The 23,645-nt window shown below is 39.2% G+C and overlaps 1 protein-coding gene across 3 annotated transcripts; it reads right to left on the minus strand.

Annotated features, from left to right (window-relative positions):
* Window positions 1-1,116: 1,116 nt before the first annotated feature.
* LOC113985596 (ceruloplasmin) lies at window positions 1,117-23,030 on the minus strand. Of its 3 annotated transcripts, XM_039389957.1 has the most exons (20): window positions 22,947-23,030; window positions 18,621-20,551; window positions 16,774-17,018; window positions 15,394-15,606; window positions 14,739-14,912; window positions 13,918-14,172; window positions 12,571-12,736; window positions 11,476-11,615; window positions 10,753-10,893; window positions 10,418-10,629; window positions 9,780-9,930; window positions 7,971-8,183; window positions 7,407-7,614; window positions 6,051-6,190; window positions 5,449-5,577; window positions 4,799-4,905; window positions 3,825-4,041; window positions 3,108-3,247; window positions 2,470-2,632; window positions 1,117-1,403 (listed from the first exon to the last, which is right to left on the minus strand). In XM_039389957.1, the coding sequence occupies exons 2-20, from the start codon at window positions 18,773-18,775 to the stop codon at window positions 1,333-1,335; spliced, it is 3,240 nt and encodes a 1,079-aa protein (XP_039245891.1). In that variant the 5' UTR covers window positions 18,776-20,551; window positions 22,947-23,030; the 3' UTR covers window positions 1,117-1,332. The 3 variants fall into 3 exon arrangements, with proteins under 3 accessions (XP_039245891.1, XP_039245893.1, XP_039245892.1); XM_039389959.1 differs by lacking the exon at window positions 22,947-23,030 and having other exon boundaries at window positions 16,774-16,887; window positions 18,621-18,744; XM_039389958.1 differs by lacking the exon at window positions 1,117-1,403 and having other exon boundaries at window positions 2,540-2,814.
* Between the last annotated feature and the right edge of the window lie 615 nt (window positions 23,031-23,645).

Raw genomic sequence — 23,645 nt, forward strand, 5'->3', positions numbered from 1 at the left:
TGATTCCCATGATCCCATAACCATATTAATCATCTAAAGACCTAATTAGCTGACACTGACTCTATTAAATCTGTTTTCACTGAAGTTGTAATGTTACTTAAACCTGTAGAAGTCAGGCAGAAGAGATCATCTGTATTTCAGCTAAAATACATTAACAAAAAAAAGATAAATTGAAGGTAGTTTAAGTTACCCACGTAGCATTCCTGCTACCACTAAAATCAATTATTAATTTACTGGTAGGTGTTACGCTGGTTTCAGTATAATCTTTCTACCTTAAAAAAAGGCCAAAACAATTTAGGTTTGTTACAGAGAAGCAACTTTGTTCTGATAGGTGTAAACCAAGATGTTTTGCTTTGCCTGCCCGTCCCATACATCCTTCCCTCTTGTTAGATAGAGGCCTAACGTGAGTGGAGCTGGGCTTTTGAAACAACTGGATGGCACGACCATATCTGCTCTTACTGCTTTTATTTTTGACCAGCATCACCAGTATCAAGCACTGATACTGCTGCTTCCATCTGCCAGGAAACACTTCCTTTTACCTTTGCCAAGGGCTGCACTACGTAACTAACAGCAAAGGGATTCCACTACAGGAGTTACTTCAGAGTTGTCAGAGCAAAGCTCTTTAGTATAGACATCAACAAATTTTGCCCTTCACAGTCTCATTTCATCAGGCTTATTGCAGCATAGTTTTGTCTGCCTTAGAATTATTTTCATAACAGAAAACATCTTGTGCAACATAACATCTTGTGCAACCATGATCCCTCAGTCATCACATCTTTTAAATGTACCAATCATCTTGAAAGGTGTTACTGGATAAAATTATAAAATAATTCAACAGAAATAACAGAACTATTTTGTTAACTGCTCAATTATACAATACTATATATATTTTCAGTGTCAACTTATGAATAAAGTGATAACCAAATTCCTGTTTTCCAAGTAATAACAACTACCATATCTGTCTAGTAAAATGTGACAGTGTGATGGCAGATATGCAAAACAAATTTTGCTGTTACACAGGGTTATTTTCAAACTTTAAAAAAAGGTACATTTCATTAGGCCCTTCCATGTTCCTCAGCTGTTAAATAACACGCATTAGGCACCAGCCAGAATATGTTTAGCTTGCAAGATACAACTTTTATTTAGAGAAAAATACATTTATGAGCTGTCATATCCATTCAGCTGTCTTAGTCTATGGCCCTTTTGGTACCTGTGGCCACTACATGAAATTTTCCAAAACACACGTGGAGATGAGTTGATCAGAAGAGAATATTTTCCAAGAATGTTCACTAAAGATAGACCTTGGAGAACCACTGTGTTAAAATGCTTTCATCATTCTTGTGTGCCTGCCATGCCTTTACTCTTGAACTGATTGAATAATCTTGGGAACAAAGACCGTTTATCTGTAAGGGGGAAAATAGCTTTTTTTACACGCATTTCATCAAAAGAACAGTCTGTGCATGTGGCCAGCAGAGTCCAAAATGAGCACAGTGGATCCCCGTACCTTCTGGACATTGTGAGTTAGATTTAAAAACAGCTTTAAGATGCACTGAAGGGTACATTTTGATGCTCTTTAGATGGCTAATAATGAAAAATCCAACCTACTGCTGCTACAAGTTAAAGTCTCTTTCTGCATCTCTTTCTGTGTACTCTCAAATCAGCCTTCTTATTGTCTGTGCAGGTTTGGCACAATGTACTCTGTAAATCAGTAGGGTTTATAAAATAGAACTAGATTGTGGTTTACATGCCAGTGGTTTATAAAATAGATTCTGTTTAACATTCCAGTCTGTATTTTTAGTACAGATACAAATAAACATCATATAGTTATATGCATATATATATATGCATATACATACACATATTTTTAAATATTCCTATTATTCTCTTTCTGTTAATTACAAGGAATACCTGTTATGCTCTGTCTTTTGAGTACTGGAAAGAGTTGCTTTTAAAGTTGTATTAACTTTGTAGAAACAAGAGCTTTCAAAATTCCTCAAGATTCAAGATTTTTTACAGGTAATATTGCTAGAGCAAGGTAATAGTGTCTGTAAAGCTAAAACATGTTCTTGAGAAAGAAAACGCTGTTTTAATTTTTCAGTACTTCAGCTGTGTAGGAATGATGAATTCAGCTTTATTTACCAACTGTTCTTATTGTTTTAAATAAAGATTGAGATGGAGTCTGACACTACTGGCAATTCTTGGGGACAGAAATACTGTCTCATGAAGAATTCTTTTTAAATAAAAATCTGTCACTTTACATGGATGGGAAGCTGAAGCAATAGCCAGTTAACATCCAGTCCTTTAGTTACTTTGGTCTCCTGAGCAGCCTTGAGGGAAGTATGACCAAGTGACTTCTAGACATGGAATATCTCTGGATGTCTGCACTGGTTCTGAGTACACTGGAGTGTCTGTGAGCCCCAGTGTGCACCTTTAAACATAATGACCATGACTGAGCTCGAGAGCTCTTACCTTCCTTTGGGAGCACAGTGTAGGTTGCTTCCATGCCTGCGTGGATGTGGTCAGTAACGTGACAGTGTAACAGCCAGGTTCCAGGGTTCTGTGGAGTCATTTCCACAGTTTGAAATGTCCCAGGGAACAGGTCAAAGACATCTGCCTGGTAAATCCCTGTTTGCTTCAGGACAAACACAAGCAACAGTTAAATGGTGGCATTACCAGGTGGCAGTAATTTAAGCTTTATCCATTTACTCACCAAACATTTCAATCACAGTTGAATGAAAAGACACCTGTGTCATTTCTACTGAAGCATCACTTTTGTACATCCATTTCATGCTCCAAAGTTTAATAATCTATCAGCTAAATGAAAATGAAGGACAACGACAGCTTTTGTCTTGCAACAGTCACGAGACGTTCACAGCTGACATGTTAAAGCAACTTGTGAGGTTACCAGTCAGGAAATGCTACTGGCAGATATTCTCTGGCTCATGTATGTTGATCAAATAAAGGTTTGGGGCATAAAAACCTTACAGTCAAATTACAAGCCCTGCTTAATATTGTAACGTGACTTTTCACGATAGATTACAGTCCTTGGTAACTGACCTACCTCTCGTTCTTAACACAGCAAGAAATAAATGAAAGGGACTTGATACCTTGTAGTCAAAGCTGTGGCCATGGAAGTGTGCTGTGTGAATGTCTATCTCAGTGCCCATTCCCACCAGATACCAGCTGACTTTATCTCCAACATGCATAGTCAGGCCATGCAGATTTCCAAACACCTTTCCATTAATGGCTAAAAAGAAGGAAAGAACAAGACAGAGAAAATAAATGGTGTGCATTGTTGATCTCTAAACTTTCATATACAAGATTTGAAAGCAAGTGCCAGACAAAAGTAATGGCTTTGGACAGCACATTATAAACATGTGTGTTTATATTCCATATTTAACTAGAAAGAATAAGATGGTAAATAAAATTTCTTTGCTGTACACCATTGGTAATTTTGCAGTTCTTAAAGATCTGTAATTCCCACAGCTCTTTCTAAGGGGTAAGCTTTACCAGGACATGCTTTCAGGATGCACATAGCCTTTCCAGCTTATTCAGAACAGTTGTTTGCTGACACCAAAACACTTCAACATGGGAATATCTGGAGGGGAGGGGGAATTTGTTTGGGTTTTTTTTCTTTAATCTGTGGGCAAAAAAGTCATTCGGTGGCATTAACAGTGTTTTCAGTCTGAGTAAAAATTTTCAGGCCTTCTGCACTGGAACAGTAAATTCGGGGGCAGTGAGGAAGTCAAATTTATGTGAAGTACTTTCAAATATATAATTTTATGGAGTTCCCAGAGTTATATTAACTAAATTGGGAAACATACCATGCATTTTATTACTTTCAAGGAAGTCCTCATCCTCTTTGTCAACAAGATGTGGGTTGGCAGAATAGGTTTTAATGTTTTCATCCAAGTACCATGATTCATTTTCATCGAAAACCATAAAAAGAAGAGCAAATTGAACTTTCTTTTTAGTATGAAATGATGGCAGATAATGTCTATGACACACAACAAGTGTGCCTATTAATCCGCTGTAAGTGTCCTGAAATGACAAATGAAAAACCACATAATTGCAAGATTTAACTAAGCAGAAGCACATTTAATGACAGACCTGAATCCTCTTACTATCTTTACAGCTGTCAGTAGCTGAGAATAAAGGCAGCCATTGTCAGGCAAACAAGGCTATTTCTCAGCTGTTACATGCTACCCATGGATCAACCTCAGTGAAGACTAACTGCCTCATTTTCACCTCCTGCTAGAAATAAGCATTCATTCCATATTAATTTCTTGCTCTTTTTTTTTGCCAAAGTATTTTTATAATTTTATCATTTTGAGCTTGGTTTACATTCAAAATATACTTCTCGACATTTTATTTGTATTTGTTGAGACATGAAGGCAAGAGTACGTTCATTTCCACTAGAAGTTATTAGCCGTTAAGTTAATGCGTGCTTGGTAAGAAATGGCAGAGTTGTGTTTCTCAGCTGCATGTCAGCTTTCCCCCACATGATTGATTAGATACTGAGCAAGCTATAAAGTGCTAGCTTCAACAAGGAAATCTGAGTGAGGTGATTATACCAGCAGCAGAAAAACTAGAAAGCAAGAACATGGAGGGCCATGACTCAAATTATGCCCTGACTTTCCTGCAACTTGACTTCAAGAAACATTTAAATTCAAAGGTATGGTAACGGGGGAAATAACCTGACAGAGAAAGCAGAAAGAATTTTGAATTCCCTTTTTCTATAAGTATATCCATGTTGGAGTCATGAACAAAACCTTTTAGACTGATATTAATTATATACCTTAATGATGTCCACTGTTGAATGGTATGCCCATGCAATGCAATGTGGATCTCCTCTCTCAGGACTAGATCTCTCTGGGATTTTCCAGACATAGATTTTTGTTTCACCTGAATTAAATAAGTATCAATGAATTTTAGAAATTTTCAGTATGCTGACCTATAGGAGGTCATTTTGAAACAGTTGTTATCTCCATTTACAGCTTATATATGTCTTGAACTTCCCAATTACTGCACTGGCTAACTTCTGCAGACCCCTGATTCTTCTTGACAGTGTTTGGGTTTTTTTGTCTGTCTTCCCTGTTCAGTTTACCATATTAATAAAGACAACTGTATCTTTTGTAAAGATCACAGAGGAACTTCAGAAATAATAGCATAAGCTATGCTTTCCCTACATAACCAAATCTGTTTGCTTTCATGAAAGGTGCAGCCACGTTGTGTCAAAAAATTACTGATCAGTCAAGGACTAGGATACATAGCCGTAGTTAGCAGGGCCATTTGAACTGCAGAAATATTTGTCATAATCGACATCAAAAATTTAAGAACCTGAGGTAAAACATACAAACAAAAACTATGTCTTTCCTACTATCTGAAATAAACCTTACTAGAAGTCTTGATGTTACCTGCTAGAAATAAGGAAGGATGGTTTGATACCTGGGTTAGTTACAGCAATAGCAGAACTGTCTGTTTTCACTCCGTGGGCGTGGATAGAATAAGGTCTTGATGCTAAGTTCTTAAAAACTATTATAATTTTATCTCCGATATTCGACATAAGCAGTGGCCCTGTTGGATTGAAAAGAAAAGATGAACTTGGTTTTACAAGAGATCAGAGCAAACAGTTTGTTGTGTTCAAATTCATACTATTGGCTTATAAGTCAACAGAAAACTTTATACAGATAGTGTTGTTCACTATGACTTGCCAGTCTGAGATGCTGAAGTTAAGCCTCTAGGTCTCAAAAGTTCTGAGCACCTACTGTGTACCTGAAGTCAGTTTGGATGTTGCTACCCAGCTTTATGCTGGAAATACTGACCTCTGATCAGGCAGCAAACCAGAAGGGTTTTTAACTTCTACAGCAAGCAATGCAATCTTGCAGGGAAAACACCATAATAAAAGTAGGAATTCCATGTAGGGTTTCCACATAGGTTTAGGCACTTTGTGTGGGTAGAACTATACTCAACATTATTCAAATAGTATCTTTTGGCTTGTGTCACTGCATTTTTCACATTTTCAAAACTGAACTTTATGATGACTCTACCTTGAATTTCCAGGTGCTGCTGCTCCTCTGCTCTGTTTTTGGGAGTACTGAATGTCTGATCAGTGTATTCGCGATATACAACCTTTTTGTATTTTGAGCCAATGAATTTGTCATTTTTATTTAAAAATGGATTGCCAGGGCTGCCAAAAGAAAAAAAAACAAAACATTTCCTCATGTATTTTAAAACATCTTTTGCAGTTATGTCAATTAACTATCAAACAAGAGTCCAGCTCAGCGAAACAGTAATCTCATAAACTTTTGGTATCTTCAACATGAAAACATTCTCATTAAGCTGGAAGGTTTCTCTTTGAAAGGTTAAAAAACTCACTATAATTACACCAAGTCTATATAGTACTTGAAAGAATGCTGAGCACTTGGCCTGGCAGATATTTCAAATTGCAGGAAGTCACACAGCAACTTGTATACTGAAAAACAGAGCCCTCAGTGACTTCTGTAATCTGAAAAGAAGCCTAAAACTTGTAAAGCTTAAGTGCCTTGATGAAATTAAATGTGAGGGACTGATTCTCTCCTGACATCATGGGGGCTGGAGACAGTGGGGGAAAAAACGTCTGATAACAGCATAGTCCATATTACTTGTGCTTAGTACTATGTCAGAGTCCACTGTGGTATGCAGGGCAAGGAAATGTGCTATCAAGCTGAGGAAAAAGAAGAAAATACAATTAAGTTAATGACAAAATACAGACTATTACAATCTGCTACTTTAACCTCAACTGAAGTTATTCAGGTGAAACACAGAAAATCATCAGTTCTTGTTTAGCCTCTTCTGCTAATTGGCATGAATTGTTTGATCCAATCAGTTCTCTCTCGTTGAGACTCAAATACTGGAAACAAAACACCAGACAACAAGCTTCACAGTGAGTGGATTAGGTCATGTCGTATCCTGTGCAATCTCATGAAATTGAGAGGAGTAAAAAAGAACCTTACTCAGACTACAAATAAACATGAGACAAAGACTTGTTACAGATTGTAAGTAATCAATTATCAGGACAAAGCAGTCATCGTAGCTGCAATGACGATGAACGTTTTAAGCTTTCCACATCAAGGACTACCAACATCAGTAAATAATAAATGCACATGCACTATCCAGAAATCATGAAAATATACACTTGTCCCACAGAAGGTCTATGCTGGACTACTTCTTGAACATCGTGCTGTCTGGCTCATAGTTACATGGCAATAGTACAGGGGAAGGACCACAAATTCAAGTGAGCCCTAAAAATATAAATGAAAATAAAGCATGTCTAGAAATGTCTGGAGGAGGAAAAGGTTCAGAGGAGAAGTGAGTTGCTGTTTTGCTTGTTTTGCATTTTTTCCCCTGTGTATATTCCAAAGTACCTTTCCTCATGGTGTTGATGCCGTTCATATTCCCATGTCCTGTCGGGAGAATAGTCCCATTCAACTTCCACTGCAGCAATGTAGTAAGTCTTTTCATGCAAATACAGAGATGGATCTACATTCCACCAGTGGCATTGTTTCACTTTGTAGTTCTGTTTCATGCCCCCAGTGTAGTGGTCTGTTGTCAGGCAGGACACTTCAAAAATTCCTAGAGGTCATACAAGAAATAAAGACTTGAGGACAAAAGTCTGTTACCTTAAGATTGTATTACCAATATTGATGTAGCGTTTAAAGACTGACACACAGGCTACTGCTCATATAAGGTACAAACTCTTTGTGCAGTATGGCTACTTGTAATAAAATTCAGCACACAGAGAAGTTGGAAAAATCAAGGCTTTAGCTTTAAGAACACGTCTTTACAATTTGCTGCCTTTCAAACACACCTGTGCACAGTTTTAGCACCAGGATCAAAATACCAGCTATTTAAGGCTTGTCTCTAAGCATAAAACGTTCATTGGTAACAGTTTCTGCATTACTAACAGGACTTTTAAACAAGACATTTACCTTCAGAATCAGGGTTCATAATAGCTGTAAGAACTGTATGTGGAAACAGATTTGCTGTATCCCTTCTTGTTCCTTTAGTTACAAATGTGTTTTCTGAGAAGTATATCCCATGGACATCAACTTCTGAACCCAAGCCCATCAAATGCCAAGAAACCACACTTCCTTTACACATCTCAAGACCAGGCTGATTTCCATACATATAACCATTAATGGCTGTAGAAGATTTGAGAAAGCAAAACCCACCTTTATTAATATATGATTTAATTCTGCAATACAGATTAATTAATAAACACTTCAGATGTAATGTGATGCCTTAGACTGACGGAAATATCAATAATAAAATACTTCATCACATCAACAAAACTAGGAAATTGACTCAAGCAAAACAACTTTTAAACCCCATTATTGAAAAATAATTTCTAACTGTTCTCCTTTTCAATGTCTAAAGCACAGGTTGCTGCCTTAACCAACTGGAATTTCCTCTGCTTTATTCCTGTCAAGTATTCAGGATGCATAAAGCATCCCATTTTATACCCTGTGTCTCCCTCCAGCCATATAGTGGAGGCAATCTGAAGGGTTTTTGAGTTACTAACCCTTTCTAGCTACTTCTGTGCAAAACTTTCAAATCCTGGGCCTCACAGGTAGCACTGAATGCTCAGCACCAATGGTCTGTAAATAGTGGCAATGCCCCGAGAGCAAAATTTAAGAAAGCACTCACGTAAATGTGCTTAAAGAGTAGGACTTATTGGCAGGGCTGGGCCCTGAAGGTAAAAATGTTTTTTTAACAGGAAACTTTAAAAATATTTCTGCAGTACCAAAATACAATCAGTGTGAAACTCAGCTCTGCTCTATTAAAGAAGCAAAGACTTTCATTCTGAAGCAAAGTCCGGCAGGCAGGTCGAGGGAGGGGATCCCTCCCCTCTGCTCAGCTCTGCTGAGGCCACCCCTGCAGGACTGTGCTGAGTTCTGGGCTCCCGGGTACAGAAGACACAAACATACTGGAGGGCAGTAAAGGGCCACAGGACAACAAAGGGACAAGAAAGCATCTCTCCTACGAGGAAAGGCTGAGAGAGCTCAGATCATCTAGCCTGGAAAAGCAGCAGCTCAGGGGATCTCATCCACCTGTACAAACACCTGCAGGGAGGATGCCAAGAGGACAGAGCCAGGCTCTTCCCAGCAGTGCCCAGGGACAGGGCCAGAGGCCATGGGCACCAAGTGACACACAGGAGGGTCCCTCCAAACATCAGGAAACACTGTCACTGTGAGGGTGACCGAGCACTGGCACAGGCTGCCCAGGGAGATGGTGGAGTCTCCATCCTTGAAGGTATTGAGAAACCAATCAGGATGTGGTCCTGGGCAAGCAGCTCTGGGTGGCCAAGCTTGAGCATGGCGTTGGACCAGGTGACCTCCAGAGGTCCCTTTCAACCTCAACTCTTCTGTGATCCTGTGAAAAACCTCCTTTCAGTTACATCATCTGTAAGGCTACAGATGATGTAACTCTTGGTGCCTGGTTGCATTCATAGGGGTTGCACATGGGCTGAAGACCTAACTTCTCCTCCTGTCTGCTCAAAGTGATACATAACCATGTAAATCCTAAACTGCCATGAAAGACACTGAACAGCTGGCATTGTACTTTGAACTACCACATTTAGTTGAAATTGAATCACAATGAAATGTTTTGGGTTTTTTTTCCACTGGAAAGGAATTAAATATATCTGCCACTATACACTTTTTTAGCCTCCAACATGAAATCATAAAAGTAAAACCTTATTGTAGAAATTATTTTTGGCTAACTAATAATTTTCTTACAGTGCATTTTGTTAGATTCTTGGAAATCTTCATCATCTTTGTCAGTTTTATCAGGATTTAATGTAAACATCAAAATATTGTCATCCAAGTACCAGCTCAGATTCTCATCAAATACTGTGGCAAGTAGAAAAAACTCCACGTTCACATTTTTCTGTTAAGAAGAAATAGCACAAAGGAAAATAGAAATGAGTGAACAGAAAATGTCAGGAAACAAAAAAATCTCTGCTTATAATAATTTATAAGTCACAAAGTAGGGTAGATGCATACATTGATACTTCATTCTGATCATCTCAAAGCTCTGTAATTGCTGTATCTTGTGAGTATTTGCTGCTAATGCTCTTTTTACCAGCAGGAACCACCTCTGGAAATGAATTTGTCTTTAAAATCTCTATATTTTCTTAGACATTCTCATCCTAGCTGAGACTCGAATGCCAGTGGCTGCTTACAACAATAGTGTTTTCATAATGAAGTGACTATCTGGAGCCAGACTGAAAACCAAACCCACTTTCTTCACATTTTGATTTCCCCTTAGCACATGGGTGAGACTGAGACATGGAGGGGAGGTGGTGCAATTCAGGAGGAGAAAGTGGATAGAGCTGTGATGATGCAAATGCTTCCATTTTTCTACTTTGACTGACCTGTTTCCCAGAAGAAAGAAGAGCTCCTTTCCTGCACACCAGGAGAGGACCCACAAGGCCAGAACTGGTGTCTCTGACTGCATCCACAGCTGAGTAATAAAGCCAGGTTAAACAGTCTGGGTCTTGGTCTGTGGGACCCACATCTTCTGGCACATTCCACTCATACGTAAACGTAGCACCAGGACTCACGTGAGAGGCTGGAGATTCGGTACCTATCACAGAAATCACCACTGGGAATTATGTCAAGTGAACATTATTTTATCCCCTTTAACACATGGAGAGGTGAGACAGCACATGCTAAGGTGCTGCAGCCCTCCCCCCGGCCCGTGGCACACCTCTGGGCAGGGGGCCATAGCGTGTCCCTGCCATGCTCCGGCCGTAACTCACTCCGTGGGCCTGGATGCTGAACGGGCGGCTGGCGTTGTTCCGGAAGGTCACCCTGATGCGCTCGCCCACTTCAGCCTTGATAACAGGTCCTGGAAAAGAGCACACGGTCTAATTACAGGACATTTCTATCAAGTGGTGCACAGGTCACCACGAACTTAGTGGCAATCAGTGGCTGGTTGCTTTTCCCCTCGCAGGGGGATGCCCCAGGCCTCTGTGGCACAGACGAGGTCCCTGGCGCGTGGCCTGAATCATGTGGTAGCCCGGCAGCAGCCATTCACAGTTCACGTGGAGGCCCAGAGACTTTCAGGACAGTTCCTCCCTTTGGAAAGGGATTTACAGACATTAGCGCCAACATCTGCCAGAAGCAGGCAGGTTAGCAATAGGACTAGACCTGCCTAGCCTGGTCTTGTAGTTCAGAACCCGACTTTTGCAGACCATGGCATTTTTTTTGCAGCTCCCATAGGGAAGCTGGGCACCACCACAGCATTGCCTCCAAGAGCTTCCTTATACCCTGGGGTGTCTCTTGGGGGAAGCCACAGGCACCAGCATCTGCAAGAGGCAGGGAGAGCTTAGGACCCCTCCTTGGAGGTGGGGGCACTGCTTGCTAACTAGTGGAAGTGACTGTTTACTCTCATAAATCTTTGACATGAAAAAATTTTAGACTATCTTACCTAAGAGTCCAAGATGTGCTTCCTCTGCAAGTCTTTTTTTATGTTCAGTAAAAGAACCATCTGTGTACTCTTTGTAAATTGCTTTTTTATAAGAGCCACCAATTCTTGTCTCACTTTGTTCAAAAAAGATGCGAGATTCACTGTGTAAAACAAATTGCAATAGATACAAACAGTTAAAGTCATAATGCTCAGCTGTCCAAAGGCAGTCAGGACCTCAACCCTGTTTTCTGAACTATGACATGCCGAGTGTGTCTCTTTTCAGTGGTCTGGCCACACACTTACATGTAGTCCCATTAAGATGTGCAGGAATCCATTATCCTTCACTAATTTCTCTTTAAGAAAAAGCCACTGTGGTGTGTTGCCCTTAAAATGCCAGTGTGCTTAGAGACTCATCAACAATGATTTCTAGTCAACATTTCATAACCTTGAGTTTACTTTTAATTAAATGCTATAAATAATTCAACAACAGCAGATAAAAATACCAAGAATATGTAACATCTAAATTCAAAGTGAGAAGATTCAATCTACACTTCTACTCTTCAAGAAAGGACCTTTCAGTGTTTTACAAACACTATTCAAACAATGAACTGTGCCTTGTCCCTTGGGGAGGAGGTGAGTGTTTAACTCACAGATAAAAAATTTGAGGAATCAGTGTATTCAGCGATTGGTCCAGGTTTTAAATATGCAAACACAGAGCAAAGGGCAAAGCTATATTGTGCAGGCTGTTTCCTAGATGAGATGCTGTTAGCATGATTTCCATCAGTGAGGCCATGATCATGAATTCCTAGCTTTGTTCTCTTAGTCAGAATAATCAACCCTCTTGAATCATCGGGGGTCACTGCCTACATGGGATATAATAGTTAATCTTAGTCCCAGTGAAATGACTAACATAGCAGCAGAATTTACAGTAAGATTACAAAGAAAACAATAGATCTAGTTTGGTCTGATATTTATTCTAGCATTAATATTTAAGCAGAGGTAAGGACAATGAGCAATTCTGCTTAAAAGTCAGTTCTACCATACGTCTTACCTTATTTAGCATGTTTAAATCAATTCTGCTTGGAAAATAAAGCTTCTTTAATTAGAAGCCTTTACCTGTCAATGATTAATTCTTGTCCTGTAAAATGGTTCACTGCCGATGGGCCATAATTCCAGATGATCTCCTCAGCAGCAATGAAATACTGTCTTATCTTTGTACTCTCATTGTGAGCTGGTGTGGATTTCTTACAGTCTTTTACTTTAAAAAGGGCCTGCATACCACCTGGGAAAAAAAAGAGGAGGTAGAGAAACCTAAGGAGAAGGAACTGCACTTTGTTTTCCTTTTCCCTGCTTCCCACAGCTGTCCTCTTCCCTGGAGAATTCCCACATCACTGATGGACGTGCAAATCACAAACAAAGAAGAAGATGGATGTTATAAAAGAATGCATGCCAGCTGAGCTAGGAGAGACCCAGCTGTGGTATCTACAGCAGGTAGACAGGTGTGGTAAAGGGCTTTCTGCTTCTAAAGCTGCAACTGGCACAGCAGAGAAGATCAGGGTAGGGTGGATGCAGTTCTGTCGACGAGCACTTCAGCCAAGGTCAGATGCTACCAAACTGACCATCTTCCATCTAAATCTAACCAAGAGCTTACTTGTGAAACTGCTGGGTCTCTGCACTAAGGGAACAGTCTGTTAGCAAATCTGCTTGCTGGAGATACAAATAATATAGTAAAGAGAGCCCTTTTACAGTCATACATTAGGTCAACTTGTAGGATTCAAGTTTTGCCCAGGATGCTTCAACCATATCAGGATGTTGCTGGATGTGAAAACAATTTCAAAGTTTATAATCTCTGTGTTGTTGAATCTGTAAGTTACATACTCCTTTTTATATTAGAATTTTCAAATCTTGGAGAAGGATTTTCAGTTCTGTGTTCTTTCCCACTTTTGTGACAAATTACTTCTCTCCCTTATAGGGATACAGATAATTCAAAAGCATGGAATCAGCTTCTAAGTATTTCATATGGTTATCAAAACCTGAAAATACAGGAAGACACAGGGAAGAGAACAGAACATCTCAGCTTATTTGCCAATTCTGGAATGTCTTTGTCTGCAGGCAAGTTGCCCCTTGATAAAAATGGAGCGAGCCCCAGCTTTTATGTTGTCAAACAGAAAATTGTGGTTAGTTATTTTCAGTAAGAGGCAAACACTGTGCTGGTTTTTTGTCCAAAGTTGAGGCTTGCAAAAGTGCAGCTGTGCTAATTGCAGCTCCGTTAGAGATAAGAATGCCCTTGATTTTCATGGCTACATGCTCAAGCCCATCTAATGCACTTGTAGGCATTTCAGTTACTAACAGAGTTTTGTTACCCAGAGGAGAATATAACCAGGTCAGGAGCCCTGCCGAAGTGAGTCAGTAAGCTCTTAGCTCAAGCTAAAAAAATTCTGATCACTGAAACTTTTACTGTACCTTCAATGTGGTCATTCACTTGGCAGCTAAGCAGCCATTCCCCAGGGCTCCTTGGTGTCATGACAGCATCAACAAATGTGGCTGGGAAGAGGCTGATGGTGTCAACTCGATGATGCCTTTCTATTAAGGTCTGTCCATGAAAGTATGCTGAATGGATATCAGCTTCATTACCCATGCCAAAAAGATGCCATTTTACCTTATCTTCCACACACATCGTGAGGTTTGGTAGGTATCCATACATGTACCCATTGATGGCTAAAATAAATATTGTTTATTACAATTAACTTCACAGGTCTTAGGATCTTTTCCTCAAAAGCAGCTATCATACAACCATTGCTCTATTCTTCAAAATAGAAAGAGGCTCAAAAGAAAGCTCCACACCTTTGAAGGTGAGCCAATACCAGACACACATTTCATCTGCACAGTTACCTTCTATGATTCTGGAATTCCATTGGTCAGAGCCAAAGGTATCTTATTTGTTTACATTAACAGTAAAAATTGCTTTTCTAAACTGTGATATTGTAGTACAAAACTCAGGACTAAGAAACAGAACAAAGTAACACAACTCTGTTTAGAGTGCCTGGGAAACTACACTGGCAAAGAGCTTCTTGGCCCCTAAGAATTTTATATCACAACTCCAAAGGGGTGACTGTACAATACTTGCCCTTTTTTTTTATTTAAAAGGATCTTTCTTAATCCTCCAAGAAAAACCCTTGATTGAAAAAAAAGATTATCAACAATTCACCTTTAGAAGAGACAAGACACAAATACATTATTTCACCATATCAGTGACAAGCAACATTAATATAATGTTCTCTCACAGTGCATTTTATTGCTTTCTTGGAAGTCCTCATCGTCTTTGTCCACTTCGGAAGGCTCAGAACAGTATGTTCTGATATTTTCCTCTAGATACCAACTGAGATTTTCATCCATCACGGAAAACATAAGGATAAATTCAGCATCAAAGTGTTGATCACTGTCCCTATTCATTGTACCTGAAAAAGAAAGCAGTATATTCAAAGTCATATTCAAAATCCTTGGTAACTGACATTTTTTGTCAGTTTTAACTGTAGCCTCAGTAGGGCTGGACCCTGTTTTTGCCACTTTTCTTGAGTGTGACTGTACACATAAACTTACAGACACACTCAGGAAACAAAAATCCTTTTTGATAGATAGTATAAAATAATTGCATGTAAATCTGCTTCTTATATCAGTATTTACACTTCCTTGTATGAACACATCTCACTCTTGGATTTGTGGACAAAGTATTCTGCAAATTATATTCACTGTCACACACAAAATCAAATTACTTCCTATACTATTGAAGGCAGCTAATTGAGAAGACCAAAAGCTGTTATTTCAGAATCAACTGTAATCTTCTCCTCTTCCAGTAAATTATTTCACTGATATTTATCAGACCATTATCAATCATCTTGCATACGTATCTGTTTACTCATTTATTTATTTATGGTTTACCTTTCCTGCAAATTATTAAAGGCCCAACAAGCCCTGAGGCAACATCTCTTGGAGCATCTATGTGGGAGTGGTAAGCCCTGGTTATGCAGTCTGCATCTCCTGGAGCTGGGCCTTGATCTTCTGTCACGTCCCATGTGTAAGTGTACTGGCCTCCAGGCTCCACAGCATCGTCTCTCTTTTGCAAATCTTTGGTGTTGTCAGGATAAAAAGCACCTGAAGATGCCACACAGCCACTGTTACCACAACATATTCACAACAGGGTGTCAGGATAGCACCTACCATGCTTCAAGTTCACTACGTGTTGCAGTAAAATGGACCGAACATCTGGATATAGGTTAAAAAAGCACAACTTTTAAATCAGGGGAATAGATGTTTTCTTTCTCTTTAGAAATCTCTTCATTTGCCTTTGAAGTCCATAGGAGTACTTCAATTAATGGCACATTAAAGTTAATCCTTTATTTATTGGAAGGGGACTATGTACTTCTGGTAAAAAGATAACAATTCAAATATTTGCAAAACATTTGTTAAATATTAATCTTGGAAACTGTTCTAAAATATTGCTGGAAGGATAGCAACAGAAAGAAGTTCTCAAAAGTGCATGTACTGCTACGTAACATACTGTTCTGATTCCACAGTGTGGCTATATCAAGATATATACTGGTTGTAATGAAAAAGTTCACAAAATTTTAGAAGGTAGGCTGATACTTCATAACATTTTTCTAATGAAAGATTTTTAAAGACTGATTTTGAGACAACATCATATTCCCAATGATTTACACACTGTTTTTAAGGCCTACTAATAAAAGCCATATTCTGGTGCCATCCAGTGCAGAAAATCCCCCATTGTCTGAGTGTGCCAAGACTGGCTATTGCAAGGACAAGCCATCACTAATCCCAAAGGCACCCCTAAATACATCTTAAAGTGTGTCAGACTTTCATCTCATTAATTAATTAATTACTAAGTCATATCTGTTTTTCCATTTTAAGAGATTCTTGTGTCTCATATACCATATACACGAACTTAGTGTTAAGAATTTGGAACTGTATGTTATCACTGTTAACAATATCTTCTCTACAACAGCATCGATTTTTCTTTTGTGTATCCATACCTGAATTTCTTATATACCTTTATACCCTTAATTCGGTTGAAACACAAATACTGTTATTTCAGGTAAAATGTTGATCTAAAATTGCCACTTTTGGCTTTGTATTTCACTCTGGAAAAAATTCTCAAACTTCTTAGCTCCTATTTTAAATTGATTGTGTCCTAATTTAAATCTTTATTTACTTGACCAGTGTTCTCTCTGATGAGAGAATATCACTTACACTCAGGATGATTAACTTTTGATAAATTCTGGGACAGGACAGAATCAAGCCTACCTTCATTTTCTTTTGTATATCTTACACCATGTGGATGCAGTGTGTAGTTTCTTGAAGCAAAGTTTTTCAAGTGGACAGTAATGGAATCGCCAACTTCTCCTTTAATTATAGGACCTAAAAAACCCAGCCAGGAAGGTTTGTCAACTATCACATCATATAAATGATTGGTGTACTGAGTGTAGACAGCCTTCTTGTAAGTGCTTCCTATCCTATGTGGTCCTCTTTTGAGAAAGACTTCAGCCTGCCTGTAAAGAAAATACACAAACACATCTGTAGTGTCAGGTACTTGTTTTATATGTTAATGGTTTAAATTAATAGTCTCAAATAAAGACCCATCTTCCATAGCACTGTGCACAACCACGAGCAAGCCACGTGAAGCAAGTTAATACTTCCCAAAAATGCAAGGTATTTTCTATGAGGCTGAGTATTGTTTGAGCATGTGGGGAGGGAATTGTATGTACCTTGGCAAGCACAGACCTGAAATGGAATTAAAATGCCAATTCAGGGTTCCATGAAACTTGAGGAGTATAAACTCAGTTGCAAAGGCTCAGTTAGTAGAAGTCTGAGTGCATGAGGCTTTTGAGTTGCAAATGAAAGCAAACAAATAGGTTATGGCTCTTACTGGACTGTTTAAACAGCTACCATTTAGTTGAAGAGTATTCCTTCTGCACTGTGCTTTTCCCTGCCCCTATAAACACCAATTTTCACAGAGCCTCATAGTTAAAGGGCTCAGGAGAAGAGGAATTGAAGGACCTGAAAATGAGGAGTATAAAAAAAGGGACCAGCTCCACTTCAGGCGTACAACCACTGAAAACTTGGAATTAATGCAGCAAGCTGCAGGTCATCACAGAGCAGAGAAAAGCAGTGAAAGTGCAGTGAACAGCAGTGGTTCATTGTATTACAACACAGCTTTGGAATTCTCAGACAAGGCGTCTTGTTTCCACCCCTGATCAGAATTAGTAGCCTGCTGAATCACTGACAGTGTCTTATACCTCACACAGTTTGTGAGTGAAAGAAAAAAAGCTGACTGCTTCATCTCACACCCTATGGAGTGGTAGATTATGGCTGAGAGAGCTGGCTCTCACTAGAGAAAACAAACCACAGGAAATCATCTAATCCCTCATCCACAGACTAAATGAGAACTGCATTTCTGAGATCTTTCCAATTTCTGATTTCTCTCGTCACTGTTTTTATTTTGGTATAGTCCTATTTAATTTTAAAGGCACTGAAAAAATAGAAGGGAGGAACACTTTTTCTCTCAAATGTTTCTCTGATGTCCTTTATATCTGAGTTTTCTTTATTGATTATTCATACCTCCAGGGTGCTCCCCTCCTCCTGATTGTACTTATCCTCAGCCTACTCATTGCACTCAGTCTGTCCAGGACCCTCCTCGCCTTGCGACAAGCAACCCAGCTCCTCCACTGTGGTGGAAGGACCCAGTTGTGCTGCCGCACAGAGAACCACCCCTGCTAAAAAAGAACAGCTAAAAAGGAAACCTGTGCACAGTAGGAAAGTTTTAAATTTGTCAAGCTTCTGCATTTAAAAACAACAGCAAAAGTCATCTCTTTGCCACTGGCATCTTAGACATTCAAAGTTAAACATTAGACTTTTGGGGTCTTTTTCTAATCTTTTCTTAGTAAATGTTTCATTACAACAAATTCACACTCCCCTACATATTCAAATGCTTTTAATTAGCAGAACATTGGAATGAAGTTCTCAAGCAAGCCAGGAAAAAATCCACTGACACCAACAAGACTCATTTCACTGCCTTCACCAGTGTGGCCCTGGTGCCTAAACCAGACGATGCTGTAAAATCAAACTCAACCAGTGTGAACTGCTTTACTTACTCTTCTTCTGCAAAAAGCTGCCCCGAGACGGCGTTGGCATTGCCGGGCGCGTAGTTCCACACAGTCTCTGTAATGCCCAAGTAGTACTCACGGTTCACTGCCCCAGCGTGCCAACAGCAAGAAAACAGCAAGCAGTTTAGGAGAAATAGCTTCATTTTGCATTCATGAACCTTGTGGAAAACGTGAAATAAAAACGCAGGACAGGCCTATGCAATTTCCCTTTATATGTTACTGTGTCTCCCACTCCCCACTTCCTTACCTCCCTGTCCCTGCTGCTGTTTGCTTTGGTGAACACAATAACACCAATTGCACAATGTCTTTCTGTGTCAAGAGCAAACAAAAGATTCTGGTAACCTTGTCAGTTCAGATAATCTTCAAAGAAATTTTTTCTGTTTCTGCCAGCCTACTATCCTGCACATTTAGATCATCATCACCATTTAGACTGTCATAGATTGTAAATCTTGTCACTGAATTGAAAGTAGATTTTAATGGATTTACAGACTTAAGCTTAATTACATTCTTCACTATCTTCATGACTCTCTCTATAGCTTGGATGCTACTGAGAAAATAATTCTTGTGACCTGTGGCACAAGAACACAACTTCTCAAGCATGTTGTGGAAAGCTCTAAGCAACACCTTTCCCCCGTGTATCTGCTCTGCATTGATACAGGGAGCCCAAGGTACGCCTGCATCTGCCTGTTCCCCTTGCTTGTTCTGCTCCCACAGATCTTCCTCCTCCCTTCTGCACAGTCACCACCAAACTGACAGACAAGGGAGGACTGGTGTCACTGGGACCAGTGTGCACATCAGGGCATGCCTGGGTCAGCTCTACTGGCACACCACACTTCCCTTGGAAATGTAATTTTAGCACAAAGTGTGGCATGTGTTGCTAGAGATAAAAAGGACCGGCTATTCAGGGATGGAGGTGGGGAGTGTTTGCACCCCCTTTTGAAGCAGTTTTAGTGTTGCTCAACTGAGGCTCACGAATTCCACAAAACTACCTCCCTGTGTCATCTGCCTCCTAGTCTGTTGCAGACAGGATAAGCCACATTCTTCAATGATTAAAATCAGAAGATCCAGATAATCTTAACTACAACCATTATCAAAATGCACTACTCAGTGCCAAATGCTTCTTTTGCTTGATTCAAGTTCTGTAATCATTTTGTATCTGTTAGTCTCATTGAAAATTAAGAACAAAATTGGACCTTAAATATGGAATGTTTAAAAACCACCTAATTAAAGTTTGCAACGGCACTTTTTCTGAGCATATATTCATACAACGTGGCTGTGTCTGAAGCTTTAGACAAACACAGCCACCTGTAAACTTCTATTAAGAAAAACGTGTATTTTCAGTCACTTGGGAATTCTTAAAAAATCTTGTCTGTGCTCTGAGCACTGACACAGTCATTCTAAATTACATTTTCCATTGTATGGCAATCCAAAAATACCTGTAGTAACCACAATCTTCTCTGAAGCTATTTTAATACTGGTCAGAAAAATTATTATTATTTTGGATAGAAGACTAAGATTCAGAACATAACTAAAGTACAGCAGCTTTCCTTTCATGATATACAAATCTAAGCCTTGTTTACCAGAACTGTGGTATACAGATAAATTACCAATTTTAATCACCATTCATATAAAAAAAAATCAGGCACTGTCAGAATGCTGAATTTCATAATCTCACCTTTTGGAACATTCTACAGATCTGCACTAAATGGAGGACTCTGCTTCTGCCTAAATTACTGTGGCCAAAGCCCAGATTTTGAAATCTGACCAAATCTGTGATGAAATTCTGGAGTTTCGTGGGTTGGTGACACATGCTCAAAATGACTTCTGTAGGAATTTTTTTTCTTTGCCATGGATGACGGTCAGTGGTGCAGTGGAAACATCAGCTTATCCCGGTTGCATGTGACCCATCTGTAAATTAACTGAGGTAAAAATGAGAAAATGTTACACTACTTAAATTCAAAGTCACTACTTAAATTCTCAGCTAACAGAGTTGTTCATGCGTATGTGGCCTATTTGGTTTATATTTCTTCAGGTTGCCATTGGATTGAGGAAGACAAAAAAGCAAACAAGCAATACCCTTGAAATCTCCACATTTATTTGAGGGTAAAAATATGAGCATTTCTTTCCTCAGACCCTTGAATCCTCTAAATTACTCTTACTTGATTTGCAAAAGAACTACATGTTGTTCTTATTTAAAATATAGCAAAAACTTCTGAAAGGTAAGATTTTTCCATTCTCACTTTTAATGGTGCCTCCCCCAAACTTTCAGACATCTGTGTGCCCAAGCACGCTCCTATTATCTTTTTCTTGAGGAACTCAAAAAACTGACCAAAGTACCTGAGCTTCCCAACCCTGTATTATCTTCAGAGGGCGTCTGAAGAGCAGGGACCTCTCTCCTCTCATAGACAGGGCCTAAAAAGACCTGATTTAATTGGTTAAATTTTGAGTCTGCAGTTTGATGTTATGAATATCCCATTATTGTTTTAAACCACTTTACCTTATTTCTCATATTGAAGCTGCTGAAAATCCCCAAAATTGCATTGAAAATATAAAGCTGATATTTTACTTCAAAAATTTTCCTTGAAAGAAAAAAGAACAAACCAACCCAAAAATGGAACATTCTGACAAAGAGGTCTCAATAAAGTCTCCCAGTGAAATTGAATTGAACCCCCACCATTTAACAATTCCTAGATCTGAATGATGTGTGTCTATCTCCTGCCGCCTGTGCTGGTGCTCTGGCCACCTGCAAACCTCTACAGTCAAACACCCTTTAAAGATCTGGGGCACCTCCCCTATTCTTCCTCAATGTGGAAAACCATCCAACATGAGAAGAATTAACAATCAGGAAACGGTACTTCAGCAAGAGTCACTTTTACCTACATAAGGATTAATATACCCCAAAATGAAAAGTTGTGGATGGGGTTCCACAGTATTTTACCACAAAGCTCTGCCCACAATTACTTGTGGTCAAAACCAAGTCTCTACAGCAATTTCCAGTTGCAGTCTTTAAACACATGGTATTACTTTTCCAGACACAGCATCCCAATACTCTCGCAAAATGCACTGGCTGTGAGGGACAAATCATACTGAAACTCTTACTGCCAGATTCAGCATTAACCGCTCCCTGGCAGGAGTTTATAAACTCAAAACTGCAGCTTTCTTCCAGGTGAGCCTGGGGTGTTTTACATCTGGATTTCAGCAGGCAGCACGTGCACTTCAGGTTCAGGAACACTTGTGCAAAAAAGGGTTTCTCCCATTCCAGTGTGGCGTGAGCCCTGTAGTGCCTCTGGGGGCCGCTTCTCCCTGCTGCTGTTGGGGGAGGCCCGTGTCCTGCAGCTGCATGGTCACCACCGGGGTAATTGCTTATGTCTAGATTTCAAGCCAGTTAATTAATATTCTTTACAGGAATCTTGTTTTTGCTACCAGGCACAGTTCATAGCATCTCCTGTTAGAGTCAAAATATTTAGGATTGAATCAGGACTTATATTGATTAGATCAAATTTAACTTTGCTTTACATCCAAAAGCCCTGCATGCAACTGGCTGTTAAATTTGGAAATACAACTGTTAGCCTTTAGTATTCTTATGAAAAATTTCAAATTAATAAGCTGAGCATTTAAAAGCTGAACTGTCAAGTCACAGTTGAATCTGACTATGGCAATGGAGATGGCAAATTCTGCATTATGAATAAAGGGGGTTGCAAGATCAGGAAGTTCACCAAGACATAAACCACATGTTTCTTTCTTTAATTTAAGCCCCTAAAATAGGAGATGCCTGTGGTAGAGTGGAAATGAAAATTCACCAGACACAATCAGATAAAAAAGGACGAATTAAAGACAGCTCCACAGTTTGCAGGCATGAAATCCTCAAGATTGTCCAAGATGTTTGGTAGGAGTATGGGTTGATTGTTAAGTTTTCTCTCTTTTCCTTCTCCCCACAAACAATATTCACAAATCCATGAGAATGCAGGATTAGCATTTAAGTAGATAAATTATATGTTGCATATTGAAGCCTAAAGAAAAACAAGTATGCAGTGACAGAGTCCTCATTTTATAATCATGTATTTTTATCATGCACCTCTGACCAGCTATGCCACTTCAAACCATCTCCCAAAAGACTAGCCCCATTCTTAAACATCATTAATTATTTTATTACTTCTTGCAACTTAATAGAAACTAAGCAATTAAAATCAAATCCTACAGGAAGAAATCAGCTTTTCAAATCAACCTGATAAAGGAATATGAAGGCAAAATCTTAATATTGTCTTAAACTGAATTAAATGACTGATATAATCTATATTTTTATAAATACCTTACCCAAAGCTGACACTTATTGTATGATTTGCATTTCTAACAGTGTTTCATATTAGACGTTGATATACCCGAATCCCACTAGTTCTGATGTAATAGGGATATGTGCATTACTGCAAGTCTGAAGTCCATATTTCTCTTTCCACTGGGTGTTCATTCTCTCACAATCAGAGTGCTGAATACAGCCAAATCTTGCTCATGCACCTGCAAATGAGCCAGATGTCCACTTCATTGTGAATCCCTGAATTTTCACTGGGAACGAAATAATAATTCTCTGAGAAAGTAAAAGTACCTTTTAGCTGCTAATTTAATACAGATTATTCTTTTTCATCTGATCATTACTGTCAGGAACTTTAGCCTTCCCTTGTAGCAAGGTCAGGGCATCAGGTCACTTAGAAGAGCATTAATAAGCAAGCACTGGGTCCTCACAAGTTTTCCTCATATGCTCCGTCAAGTCACACCATACTTGACTAAAATGAAAAAAACCTTTGCCTCTGAGTATAAAGTGAAAAGAAACCCTGTGCAGCTACTAACATGTACCAATAGCACAGCTGACTTCAGAGCTGTGTATGTAATCTGTCAATCAGACCTGGCTAACTTTCTTGCTGCAGGAAGACTTCATAGATTTTTTTTCAGTAATTGCTTTCTGCAGTTAAGAAGTTCCAAGACGGAAGGAACAGGGTAAGCTCTGCCCTCCATGGCCAT

Source organism: Pipra filicauda, unplaced genomic scaffold (genome assembly GCF_003945595.2).
Source record: "Pipra filicauda isolate LSUMZ 115617 unplaced genomic scaffold, ASM394559v2 scaffold78_size3787270_pilon, whole genome shotgun sequence".
Taxonomy (NCBI): Eukaryota; Metazoa; Chordata; class Aves; order Passeriformes; family Pipridae; genus Pipra; species Pipra filicauda.

Excerpts from the sequence above, each read along its gene's own strand:
- LOC113985596 (XM_039389957.1), bottom strand. The coding sequence starts at position 18,775 with ATGAAGCTATTTCTCCTAAACTGCTTGCTGTTTTCTTGCTGTTGGCAC. Across the intron at positions 12,737-13,917 it reads AGTGAATGACCACATTGAAG|GTGGTATGCAGGCCCTTTTT; the intron begins GTACAGTAAAAG and ends TTTTTTTCCCAG. Across the intron at positions 10,630-10,752 it reads CTATGGCCCCCTGCCCAGAG|GTACCGAATCTCCAGCCTCT; the intron begins GTGTGCCACGGG and ends TTTCTGTGATAG.